At 43.9% G+C, this 14146-nt stretch overlaps 1 protein-coding gene across 1 annotated transcript in view; it reads right to left on the bottom strand.

The window, feature by feature from the left end:
- Positions 1-14146, bottom strand: part of DGKI (diacylglycerol kinase, iota) — a 341252-nt gene that overhangs the window by 180736 nt on the left and 146370 nt on the right. The window contains exons 16-17 of the mRNA XM_006887211.1: positions 3164-3219; positions 1107-1169 (exon numbers count right to left, since the gene is read on the bottom strand). Of these exons, the coding sequence (XP_006887273.1) occupies positions 1107-1169; positions 3164-3219 (119 nt within the window). The remainder of the gene's footprint in view (positions 1-1106; positions 1170-3163; positions 3220-14146) is intronic.

The following is a 14146-nucleotide window of genomic DNA, read 5'->3' on the forward strand; positions in this document are numbered from 1 at the left end:
CAGTTCTCATTGTCTCGAGAACCTGCTCCCTTCTCTCTGCTAATTATTTCCACACGGCGTCGTGTTCTTGAGCCTTCCCCCAAGTTCTGTTAGTTCTCTTAGAGTTTGAAACGAGCAAAACACTTTCAGTTGTCATTTAGACAAAAATCAAGTTCTGGCCTCTGAATAGTCCCAACTACTGAGCAAACATGATTTCTTCTCCATTGATTTCAGGACTTGGAACTAAGTTGTTCAATGACTGTCAGAGCTACTGAGGATGGCGCAGGATAAGTCACGGTTCAGCTCTGCAGTTCGTAGGGTCTCTATGAGTGTACTCAGCTCAGTAGTGCCTACAATGTACGTATTAAGTAAACGCATGTAGACATATAAACACATGATAAAAGACGATTGTTGTGAACAAGTAAAACTTTTCAAAAATCTATATATGCAATACATGAATAGCATAAAAATCCGTTTTGTTACATATCTGAGAATAATAAATACTATCACACAGTAGTATATATATATATATATATATATACATATATATATAATACATACTAAAATTTTTTCTTATTTTCATTAAGTTTCTGCTTCATTCTCCCTGGGGAACATGTGAGAGATGTAGGGAATTAAAAAAATTGTCAAAGGAAGAGCACTTTACAATGTCTAGTGCTTACAAATGTTCCTTATTGATGCATTTAAATGTTAGTCTTAAGCAGCAACTTCTTCCTGTCTGCGCGCGCACGCACACACACGTGTTCACACGTACAATCTGCCTTATATATGAATTCACGTAGTGACAGATCAAAGCAACAGCAAGAATACAGGAAACAAAGACCTGTAGGTTCTTGTAAGTGACAATTCTGTGGGTTCCAGTGGAAAAGTTGTACCAACAGGAAGTCTTGATTGTGCAGTGGTTAAGAGCTCATTTGCCATCCAAAAGGTCAGTGGTTCAAATCCACCACCAGTGCCAAGAAAACAATGGTCAAATAAAAGATAGTAAACTATCTCTAAGGATCTATACATTCAGTAGTTCACTTCAATACACAAATCGGTGTCTGAAGGTTCATTTTCTGTGTATGTACTTATCTTCAAATTAAATAATCAATATATTCAATACTTACAACAACTTTAACGTGTTTGGACAGATCCCTAGAACTCCTCTGGAGGAAATCAGAAAAGGCGGCCTATATCACAAAAAATAAAAAAGGAGAAAGGGGGGGAACTACTTAATTATGCTGTTATGCCAAATCCATGCTTCTGTACTCAAAGACTCCAAACCATTAAAAATCGTGAAACTAGCCCTCCTTCCTTGCTGATCTAAGTGGAACCCTGCGGTCATGTTTAAGTGGGATACTTTCTGGTTTTATACTCACTGGACAGCAGAATCGAAAATCACAGGAGGAGAATAAAATTGTGGTTATTTCCAAGGACGGGCTGTGTAAAAATATCCTTTGCCATCTGGGCCCGGCCTTCCTGGTTTGCTTAGCTGTCACTGCACATGCCTCCTGCAGCACCCTTTAATTTCACCTCCTCTGTGCAGCATGTAAGGATCCCTAACCTAAGGCCTGGTGGTTCAAACCCACCAACTGTTTCTTAAGAAAAAGACAGGCAAAGTCCAGGCATAAAGACTTAGAGCCACGGCACCTCTTATTCTGGACTCCTGTCACACAAATAACACGTAATCACGTATTCCTTTTAAACAGTTCTTTTCTTCATCTGTTCCAAAGCAGTGTTCATTATTTATTCCCTCTTTTCTTAGCTTCCCCCCAATCATGACAGTTCTGTTTTATAACAGTGGAGAAAATGATGCAACAATGAATGATTTAAAAAAAAAAAAGCTAATGGGGGGGGGTAAGGGAGGAAAATGTGCAATACTGAATGACTGAGATACCCAACTTTTCTGCAAACTTTCGTTGAAATCACAATTTTTAAAAAGTTTTTTAGAAGAGACAGCCTTAAAAATCTGGAGGACGACCACTGTGACTTGGAATGAACTTCACGGCAGCGGGCTGGACTGTGACTTTACACAGGGTAGAAGCAGCCCTGGTAGTGCAGTGTATTGTGTTGGTCTGCTAACTGGAATGTTTGTGGTTCAAATCCAACTGCAGGAGAAAAAATGGTCTCCTGACAAAATCTCCAGCCCTGGCAAGCCAGTGGAGGGTTGGCATGATTCCAAACTGGCTCCACAGTTGTGAGCTCAGTGTTTTTATGAATAATGGATCAAGAGCCTTTGGGGCACAAGGTTACACGTTGGACTGCTAATGGTAGAGTTGGGGGTTTGAACCCCCCCAACTGCTCTTCAAAAAAAGAGACAACAAGTCTTCTCAGGCCAAGATTTACAGCCTTGGGGACTTGAGAGAGGGTCACTAGGAACGGGAATCAACTCCGTGGCTTGGGGTTTGGTGTTCATAGAGTGGACAAGGTGGCCGGGTGGTTCTGTGAGCAAAGCTTTCATCTGGTTTGAACCCAACATCTTCCTCCTCGGAGAAGGACAAGGCCTCTGCTCCACAGAGCGTCCAGCCTTGGTTCCAGTCTGTCCTGCAGGGTCGCTAGGGGCTGTGTCATCTCAAAGACAACCGGCAGGGTTGGGATTGGCCAGACAGTGGTGACACAAACCACACTTTCTCCATCAGGATTGTAGAGGTCCTTTCTTGCCTCTGGTCACTTACCCCTGAGGGTGTTATCGAAGAGAAGGAGGAGGGTGGAAGCAGCCCTGTTAAAACTCGTGCTTTCATGAAAAATGTCGCTTGTTCATTCAGTTTCCCTTGCGAACCTCCACGTGTTGGTGCCCTGGAGAAAGCTGATGCTCACCACAGCCCCCTCTCTGCTGCCTTGAGGGATTGTCCCCAACTCCCAGCACTGGATTCCACGAGCCCTTTGATGTTTCCTTCTCACGCCACTTCCTCACTAGCATGTCCTCAGGGCACTGCGGAACCCCAAGGGATTTCGGGTTCCCAGAAGAGGAACACCAACTCTCTTTCTGACAATCAGCTTAGGAAACCCACTCCCACTTTTTCATTCTGAAGCCCAGATATTATGTATTCATCACAGAGAGGCAGGTCCCTATGAACATCTGAGAGTCATGACTATTTTCACTGTCATTAGCATCTCTATAATGAAGAGTGAATAGGTACGAAATGATATGTAATGGTAGCAATAGAGTGAACTCCATACTTACCCCTGCATAAAACATTTTATTCCGAAAACGACTGTTGAATTTCTCTGGATTTGCTTCTGTGAGAGAGTAAAGGTAGGTTTGTGATAGAGATCTCATTAAAAGCAGACGGTTAGGTCATCTCCCCACCTTCACCCCCTCCCTGCCTGCTTCACAAATGGAAGAGACCCCAAAAATCTCAGAGGGCAACACGGCAGTGCAGGCAGAGGGAGGCAGAGCCAGGGCACCGCCTGCACACATGGAGGGAACCTTCTCAGTGCTACCTATACCACGCAGGTACAAGTAAATACAAATCCCAGAGGTCCGCTGGTCAATGCCATCTTTAAATCTCAGAGTTCTGAGGGCAACAAATGCAGCAGACCCAACAACTTCACTGCCATTCCTCCCTGAGGGTCAGGTCAGCTGCCCCAACATGCTGGCCAGGGTTCAGCTGGGAGGTTGGTGTGCTGTGTTGTGAGATAATGTTGAGTCAACTCCAACCCAAAGGTACCCTGAGTCCAACAGAACAAAACTTTGCTGGACTCAGCCTACCCCCCACAGCTACTGAGTGAGACTTTCCAGAAAGTGGGGTCTCAGAATCTGTGCACTGACAATCTCGTCAGGTGATTCTAAGGTTCAAAGACTCCATTAAAGGTCAAGACACCTGGACTGTCCTCAAAACAAAGGCTTGATCGGAAGACAGGACAGAGGAGGGAGGGAGTGATGGAGAAAGCCAAGGGGTGCTGATACACAGGCCAGGCTTTCTACCAACTTTGCATGCAGGTTTCAAATTAATTAAATGTGGAGGGGTTTGAGTAAAAATGTAATGGAGAATTTTCTTTCACATTTGGCCAAACTCTAAAGCTCCATCTGTTCTCCTGCTTGTGAAGGGCCCTGAGAAATCATTTGGGCTCTACAGTCCAAGAGGCAGAAGCCTGGCGGAACACCCAGGAAACAACATTAATGCAAAGGCATTCGATGGAAAGTGGTTTAATTTGGAATTTGCTCCCATCGGTTACATAACTCGACGGCCACCAAAAAAATGAAACAAGCAGCAGCGACAGACATCTCCCAATTGGATTCTGAGGATGAGAAAAGACGTGAAATACATAACTTCCCTATAATATGTTGTCCCAATAAAACGCCATGCAATTCTGAAAGCATCCACGTCAATCTTCTGCCTTTGCTCACTTGCCTTGTTGTCCCATTGGCTCATTCTGAAGGCTGGAGGCTTTCTCCAAGTCATATCTCATCAGAAAGTGAGCCGATTACCTAAAGCAATCCCTGGCGACTTTTGATTGGATGAAGAGGCATAGCAGAGTTCATGTTATTAAGAGTGGACAGGACCTCAAGTGACAACCTTGAAGATCTTCACTGTTACAACATGGTTAGCACAAGACAAGGAAACCGGGTAAAGGTCTGCAAATTTTACCCCCCAAAATGCCACTACTTTCGCAGAAGGGATCTTGAAAGCCCACTTCATCTACTCTGAAGCTCTGTTCTACAGATCTCTCTTAAACAGCCACTCTGTGCTGTGGAGCCCAGTGCTCTACACCGAGAGAAAACCCAAAGCCGAAAGCGCATGGTGGGTTATCAGCTAGACCAGACAGACAGAAGGCAGGCATGGGGCTCGTCCCTCGGCTGCCAGGTCTCCTGTTTGGAGAGTCGTGTCAACAATCTGTTCTGTTTCTTCAGGATATTCTGTCTGATGATCTGTGTGCCGATTTTGACCTTTTTTGGACCCGAGCTTTTCCAGGTACTACTTTTGACACTTTGGTGTGTCAGAGTTAGTGAGACTGGCTCAGGAAAGGGAAGGGTTCAGAGCTGCTGTACATAGGGTTGCTATGCATCACAGGCGACTCAACCAATAACATTACGACAGGTTTAGAGGCAGGAGTGAGATCCATTTCCTAAACAACTTGCCTCCGGAAACTCTGAATTTTTATAAATGTTGATAGCTGTAGAGGGGCTTCAGGCCTTTTATTCATAGGGCCATTATGAGTCGTGCTCAATTTGAAGGCAAACAACAGCAAACAACAACAACACTTTCAGTTACATTTACTCTTCCTTGCTTTATGAAACCAAGACAAAATAAGATTCTTTAGTATTGGGTCATTTATTTTATATATATATATCTTTTCTTAAAATGCAATTAAAAATCAATTATGACGAGAAATGAAAAACGCTGGCCACAGTCAACCACAGAACCTTTTCAAGACACTGGTGGCCACAGTCATTAATCATATACCAACAACTAACATGGTGTTTTTCAAATAACTGGTGGTTTGGAAAATATTCAAATGAGGCTTCTTTATGGGCCTCGAAGAACGAACCCAGTTAAAACAAGAAAGAGTTTCCATTTTTCCTTGTTCCTGCAGGGTCCTGCCAAGTGAGCAATGACTCACAGCGACCTTGTGAACGGTGCACAGCTCAGCACCATGCCCTGTGCAGCACCATTGCGGCACCTACAGTTCGCCAACACCAGTTCAAAGGCAGCACTTCTCCTCCTATCGTCCTTATTCCTTGTCCAACATTCACATGCATAAGAGGCATGTGAAAGTCCCATGGCTTGGACCAGGCACATCTTAGCTTTCAAATTTGATATCCTTTAGCACTTTGGAGAGTCCCCTGACAGTAGATTTCCCCAAAGGGACACATCTTTTGATGTGTTTGACTGTTTTCACCATGGGTGTTGATTATGGATCCAAGTAAAAGGAAATCCTTGACAATTTTGATCTTTTCTCCACCGGCCATGATGTTACTTATTGGTCCAATGATAAGGAGTTTTGTTTTCTTGATACTGAGATGTGATCCATATCGAAGGCTCTAGTCTTTGATCATCTCCAGTTAGTGCTTCAAGTGTTCTTTGCTTTCTGTACGCAGAATTGTGTTATCTGTATATCCAAATGCTGACACTCTTGCAGCCACATTTGAAGCAATGCCCCCTCTGCAGTGTACACCATCCTTGCACATTTCAGGTGGGCCTGGGCCTGTCTCTTTATTCTAGCCATTTCTAAGCAGCCTATCAGTCCACTCATAGCTCCGACGAGCAAGACACCATCTGGAGCCAGGCAGCCTAGCCTAGGTTTCTCTGAGGCCAGCAGAAACTCTGCCTCCGACAGGGTGTCCCGCCCCTTGACACACTCTTGGGCCAGAAGAGCTGATAGCCATAGCCTGCCTTGCATATTGAAGCCTTGTCACCGCTCAGATGAGCAGAAACTCTGACCCGTCTCCACCTCCCAACAACTCCAATCTTTGGCCCGGTTAGCAGATACACTGTCTCACGCCAGACCATTTGGAGAAGTGGTTTTGTAGTTTTATTTCATTTCATATGGAGGCAAGAATGATGAAGCCTTGCCTCACATACTTTGGGCATGTTGCTAGGAGGGGCTATTCATTGGAGAAGGACACGATGCTGGGAAGGGTGGAGGGTCAGTGAAGGAGAGGAAAACGCTCAACTAAGTGTATTGCCACAGTCACTGCTGCAATGGACTCTTGTGTGTCGGGAAGTATAAGGATAGAGCAGGATAGAACAGGGTTCAGATCTTTGGTTCATGGAGCTGCTATGAGTCATACTTCACAGTACCCAACAACAACAACAACAATAACAACAACAACAATGTTTCTTAAATATTTGCCTGCCTGTTTGTTTTATAGTTTGTTTTTATGAACATGGCTCTTGTCCGTCATTCTGCCATACTGTGGTGACTTGTATGTTGCTGTGATGCTCGAAGAAACACGACCAGGATTTCAAATATCAGCAACAGAGTTTTTCTATAAGAGCTAGAAAATTTTCTGGAAGGGCCCTTCTGGGTCTCAGAACAACTTAAGAAAGAAGCAACTCTTACTGATGCCATGCATGTGTTGATGAAAATAAATTATCGTCAATGAAATAAGTAAACCTAAAAAAGTAGAGTTCCTGGGCGGCACAGTTAAGCAGTCAACCAATAGGTTGTCAGTTCAAATTCACCCACAGGCACCAAAGTCACCTGGTTCTGAAAACTCAGTCACTGAGAACCCTCAGAGGCTCAGTTCTACTCTGATACGCATGGGATCCCCCTGAATCGGGATCTACTAGACAGCAACTGGAAATAGAACTGGCTCAGTGGTTAAAGAATTTCGCTCCTGGTTAACAGTTCAAATCCACTAACTGCTCCACAGAAGAAATAGACGGCAATCTGCATCTATAAAGGTTGACAGCTTGGAAAGCCTGCGGACAGGTCTACCCGAACCTACCAGGTCATTATGGGGTGGAATTGCCTTGATGGTGGTAGGTTTGGTTTGGTGCAGGTTAGTGTATATATTATCACCTAACATTATTATCTTTTATTTATTGTACATAACCTTCCAATTTAGGAGCCCTGGTGTTGTGGTGAGTTAAAGCATTGGGCTGCTAACCAAAAGGTCAGTGGTTTGAACCCACCAGCAGCTCTAGGAAATAAAGAGGAGGCAGTCAGCCTTCATTAGAATTCATAGCCTTGGAAGCCTGACGAAGCTGTTCTACTCTGTCCTGTAGTGCTGCTATGAGGCAGCGGGTCCTTATTCCTCAGTTAAGGATCCCTTGTGGGACTGTGGTTGGGCATTTGGCTGCTAACTGGAAAGTCAGTGGTTCAAACCCACCCACTACTTCTCTGGAGAAAAGACCTAGTAATGTGCCTTCTGAATGATTACGGCCTAGAAAATGTTCCGGGCAGTTCTGCTTCCATAGAGGGTCCCTGTGAGTCTGAACTAACTCAACAGCATGCAGCCACCACAACGTCCTTCAGCTAAGCCACCCACAACTGGAAGAAGCTCTCATTGACATGGTCACTGGGTACTAGGGACATCAAAGCAAGTGAGACATACTTTTGTCACATGGTGACAAAAGTTTGGACTAGCAGGAAACATACCTGAAAATACAGTATGACACTATCTGTGTCATGTTGTTGTTGTGGTGGTGGTGGTGTGCTGTCAAGTCAGAAGAAACCCAAACGTGACCCTCCAGTGGGTTTTCAGAGGCAGTAAATTGCACGGGAGGAGACTGTCCATCCTTCCCCTGCAGAGAAGTGCTCTGAGGGACAGCTCGATAGAAGTAGCCAAAAGTCATTCTTGAGGGAGGGACCCACAAACTGAAAGGTGAAGAGCTGTCAACCAGGGCTTCAAGATGGAGATGCGGTCAAAGCGAGAGCCCTAGCCAGGGAGAGGTGTGTCCCCAGAGCTGCTTGAGTCTCAGAGCCCAGAGAGGAGGCAGCATGTCTCGGCCAGGAAAGCCTTCCTAGAGAACCTGTCAGCGCTGCGTTCTCCTGGACATGAATTATGAGAGAGTTGTCATCCTTTGAAGCCTGGTGATCCATGTCTGCGTATTCATGGAAAACCAGGAATTCCCAAGTCACATTTGGTGCTGCCTCCTCTAGACTCTTAAGTGCATTTCCTCAACCTTGTTACACAAAGTTCAATTCCTGTAACTAATTCAAGTGGTTTCAATAAGGCAGCACAATGTAAGCGTCCAATCTCAGGGTAAAGTCTGATGTGTTTAATATCTTCAGAGAGTGATGATCTCATTAATCCAGATGGCTCAGTGAGACCTAACTTCACCTCTAGTGGCCATCAGCATCGTCCACATGGCTACATGCTAATGGATTGGAATACATTCAGTGCACTTTCTCAGGCACTGTCCCAGTGCCGTGAGGTGAGGAAGGGCAGGATTCCAAGCACCAATTAAGTGACTAACTTGTCCCGTTCCAAATGATGGCACTTTCAGTTGCACAACAAGCAACAGTTCCAGTGTGAATGATTTAGTCACTTGGAGAAGAGCGAGACAGCATCCAACCAAATGAAGTATATCATCTTCCTCGTTAAACACAGAATCCCAAACTATGAAAACGTTTGCCTTCTAAAAGATAACAAAAATGTTAATATCTTTATTTCTGGCTTGATTTTTCCATAAATAATCCTACAAGTATTCCTAATGAACAGTCTTAAAATAAAGTTCACTTTAACTTGCCTCTAAAAGAAATGCAAAACAGGAGTAACTAAAAATCTATATTAGTTAGCCTCGAGTTACGGAATGGACACCCAGGACAAAAATGATTTTTACAGGTTTTTTTTGGTTTGGTTTTTGTGGGGATTTTTTAGCTTTACAAAGGATGTCTTTATTTCACAAAAGAAAAACTTACTTCCGAATCAACCAAGTTCAAAGTTAAAAGAAGGGTACAACTTCAGTGCCGGGTAGTGCATCTGCATACACTCAAAGCCACTGATCATACCGGCAATATCCCAGTTAGTGTCTGCTGACAGTGGTCCCTCTCTCAACGCCCTTTTCTGTTACAGTGGCGATTTGAAACAGATTATAAAAATGGGCATCTCGATAGCACCGCACTTGCATGCATCATCCCACTAGTTCTCGGGCCGCTGTCTGGCTTAGCACTGTCTGCTTCTCCAGAACATCTCTTAACAGAGGCTGAGCCAAGTATGCACCATAACCAGTGGCCAGAGAAGGAGCTTCATAGGCCACGCCAAGCACGTCCACATAACCAAGGAAGCTCTCTCTATCAGCATAGCCTCCAATACCACTCCACCTTCAGATTTAATGCCGAGGACTGAGGTCTCGGCTACCATGAGGTCCTGGTCACTATGTGGTCCAGAGTCCACAAGGTCCTGGTCACCATGGGTTCCTGGGTCCACAAGGTCCCAATCACCATAGGGTTCTGGGTCTACAAGGTTCCAGTCACCATGAGGTCCTGGGTCCACAAGGTCCAGTTCACCATGGGGTTCTGGGTTAGAGTAATAGGATCCCTGTTAGATATAGACACCAGATCTATGAGTGAACTGGGAGTAGAGGGGATTCAGAAAATTGCCCTGAGCCGAACCCCCACCCAGTGCCAGGACCGAGACTCCAAGAACGGCTCCTTCCTGGTCACACTAGCAGAGGAAATGCACAATGAATTTACGTTTCTACCTTAGTTAAGATTTGTTTTCTAACCAATTTCACATCATTTTATTGATATAATTACTGATGTCAGGTTCTCTTACGAATCACTCATTCCAGGTTTCTGGTTAATGTCAAAAAAAGGGGAGAAGGATGGCCCTGTTTTCAATAATTTTGCACCACTTATGACCTCGGCAGAGCTTGCTGCCTCAAAGTATCATGAAATCAATAACAGAAGTTGATCAAAATTGCTGAAGTCGGTCAGGAACTCCAGGCTTATACTCCGTGCATGTTTGCCTCTAACAGCCTCAATCTGACTGCACCATCTTGACCTCCACCCCAGATGATTTTTACCAGAGCTTTCTCTGCATAATCATTAGAATTGGAAAATGAATGCTAGCTTTAAGGACACTCAATGCCAAATTCTGCAAGTTAGATTCATTTCAACTCTAGCAGATTAGGGGTGAGGAGAAGTTAAGCACCTCATTTGTGACTTTCATCTCACAAACTAATAATCTACATCTTGGGATTATTTGGAGTATATGTAAAATATAGGAATAGCTATGTTGTTGTTACGGCCCATCAAGCCAGAACTGACTCATAGCTGACCTTTCAGTGGGTTTTCTGATATAGATATATTTTTACACACAGAAACATTGCTCCTGGTGGCCATCAGGTTAACCCTGACTCACAGAGACTCAGGTATAGCAGAACTGTGTCCTGCTCTGTGCCGCCTCCATGACCATTACCAGGTCTGAGTCCATTGTAACACCCATGTCATTGAGGGTTTGCTTATTTTTGTTGACTCTCTGAAGAGAGCTCTGGTTGCCTAGAAGCTGTGCTTGCAACCCTGAAGGCATGCAGTTCAAATCCACCAGGTGCTCCATGGGAGAAGGATGAGCAATCTCCACCTGCGGGATTTACTGCCTCAAAAAACCCACTGGAGGGCCAGCTACGGGTCGGTTCAGACTCAACGGCACACAATAACAACAACAACTACCACCACCGGCTCCTTTACTAATGATGATGTGTACACCACCCACCCCCATGCATCCGTACTGTTTTGTCCTGCTGTGTACAGGGTTACTGTGAGTAAGACTTACTGAGCAGACTTGACAGCATCTGATGATAACATTATTGCACTCAGGTTCCCCTAAGTCGGCTTTAACTCAGCAATTCTATATGTAACAGAACGAAACGTTATGTGGTCCCACACCACGCTCTCAATCTTTCCGATGCTTCCACTATTTGCTGTAGCTACTGTTTTAACCTCTCTAGTTAAAGATATTTGTCATTAATTCTCCACTTTATCAGACAATGTCCTCCTCCAGTGACTGGTCCCTCTTGGTAACAAGTCCAAAGGCATTTTTGCTTTTAAGACATATTTTGACTGTCTTTCACCCATGATAGATTTGTTGGTTTTTTTTGGAAGTCCAAGACATATTCAGTGTGTCTCCCCAACATCATAAATCAAAGGCATCAATTACTTTTTAATCTTTCTCATGCATTGTCTGTATTTCAAATGTATTTCAAATGTATAAGAGGCCACAGAAAATACTTTGTCTTGGTCAGTCTCACCTTAGTTCCTAAAGTCATATCTTTGTTTTAGAAAATTGGAAAAGAGGTCTTTTGTAGTACATTTTCCCGATGCACTGTTTGATGTGTTTTTAACTGCTATTTCCAAGGGTGCTGATTTTGACCCCAAGTATGCTAACAATGTCAATCTTTTCTCCACGAATCAAGATGGTTCTGATTCAGCTGTGAAGACTTCTGTTTCTGTAGGTTGAAGTGTAACCCATACTGAAGACTGCAGTCTTTGATTTTTTTTTTCAGTGAATCTTCTCTGCTTTTTGCAAGCAAAAAGCCATCTGCAGCCAAGCTTGTCAATGAGTCATCCTCCAGTCCTGACGCCACATTCTTCTTCATACAGTTAAGCCCCTCAGATTATTTACTCAGGGTTATGATTGAGTAAGCATGATGAAAGGATATTTCCTGACACATATCTTATTTTAAACCATACTGACCCCTTGTCCTTTTCAAACGACCACCTCTTGGTCTATGTATAGGTTCCATACAAGCACAATTAAGTGGTCTGGAATTCCTTTACCTCACAATATAATCCACAATTTATTATGATCCACATCAATAAATGCACAGCCAATAAAATATAAGTAAACATCTTTCTTTATTCCATCTGGCATCAGCAATGATAGTCCTAGTTTCTTGGTCTCTTCTAAATCCAGTTTGGATTTCTGGCTGTTCCCTGTCAATGTACTGCTGTACTTTTCTTGAGTTATCTTTAGAAAGACTTTAATTGTATAAATTATTAATAGTAATGTTCAATAATGTACACATTCTGTTAGATAATACTTTTTTTAATAAGCACAACATGGATCTCGTCCAGTCAGTTGACTGTCTTCCAAATTTCTAGGCACAGAGGAGTTAGGACGTGCAAGGTTGGATCTGTTTGTTGAAACATTTTCAGATGTTGCATAAATTCCTAGAATCTTACTGTTTTATAGAGCCTTCCATGCAGCTTAGATGACTTTCTTTAGTACCATTACTTTTATTGAGGACATGCTACTTACTGAAATGGCCACACGTCAACCAATTCTTTTTGGGACAGTGACTGTATTCTCTACCTACTGTTTTGCCTGAACTCATTACTCTCATTGTTTTTGAGCTGAAATTGACTCACAGTTGACCCTCCAACAGATTTTAGGTGCTATAAATCGATGGATCTTAGCTGAGAGCAGGGAATACCAGAGGAATGTCTGTGTTTCATTGACTATGCAAAAGTGTTTGACTGTGTGGATCATAACAAACTGTGGCTGACTCTGAGAAGACTGGGAATCCCAGAACACTTGATTGTTCTCATGCAAAACCTATACTTGGACCAAGAGGCAGTCATCAGAACAGAGCAAGGAAACACTGCATGGTTCAAAATTGTGAAGGGCGTACGCCAGGGATGTGTCCTGTCTCTATACCTTTTCAACCTGTATGCAGAACAGATTATCTGAGAGGCTGGGCTCTATGAGGAGAAGTGTGGCATCAGGATTGGTGGAAGATCTATTAACAATCTGCGTTATGCAGATGATACAACCCTGCTTGCTGAAACTGAGGAGGACCTGAAATGCTTGCTGCAGAGGGTCAAGGACTGCAGCCTCCAATATGGATTGAGGCTCAATGTCAAGAAGACAAAGATTCTCACCACTGGACCAATTGGCAACATCAGGATGGATGGTGAAGAGATTGAGATTGTACACAGCTTTCGTTTGCTTGGCTCCACAGTCAACACTCTCGGCACCAATAGCCAGGAAATTAAAAGATATATTGCCATGGAAAAGTCTGCTGTTAGAGACCTTTCCAAAGTACTGAAGAGCAATAGTGTCTCTCTGGAGACTAAGGTGCATCTGATACAGGCCATGGTCTTTGCAATCACTTGTTATGCATCAGAGAGTTGGACAGTATCTAGGGAGGATAGAAGGAGAATTGATGCCTTTTGAGCTGTGGTGCTGGAGAAGAGTATTGAGAGTACCATGGACTGCTAGGAAAAACAGATTCATCCTGGAAAGGGTTAAACCGGGCGGCTCCTTGGAGGCAAGGATTCTGAGGCTCCGTCTAACATACTTTGGACATGTTATAAAGAGGGACCAGTCCTTGGAGAAGGACATCATGCTTCGGAGGGTGGAGGGACAGCGCAGGAGAGAAGGCCCTCTATGTGAGGTGGATTGATTCAGTGACTGGGGTAATTGGGATGGGTGTGGCAGAGGCAGTGTGATTGGCACAGGACAGAGCAGGGTTTAGGGCTGTTGTACATAGGGTTGCTATGAGTTGCAAGCGACTCGACAGCACATAACAACAACAAAAACATAAATCGCATGGGAGGTTTTTTGTCCAAAGGAGCCACTTACGGATTTAAAGAGCACGTGAGGTGCCATGTGCCACTGTTGGGCCAGCTTCACAACTCCCTTCAGATGTGGCCACCAGCACTCCCATAGACCCCCTTCAGTATCGTAACTTGAGATGTAAAGTTTTTTTCTTCAATTCTTTCAGCTTGAGAGACACCAAGCATGTGTGTGTGTGTGTGTGTGTGTGTG

This window comes from Elephantulus edwardii, unplaced genomic scaffold, assembly GCF_000299155.1.
Source record: "Elephantulus edwardii isolate Elephantulus edwardi_28Jun2011 unplaced genomic scaffold, EleEdw1.0 scaffold00055, whole genome shotgun sequence".
NCBI lineage: Eukaryota > Metazoa > Chordata > Mammalia > Macroscelidea > Macroscelididae > Elephantulus > Elephantulus edwardii.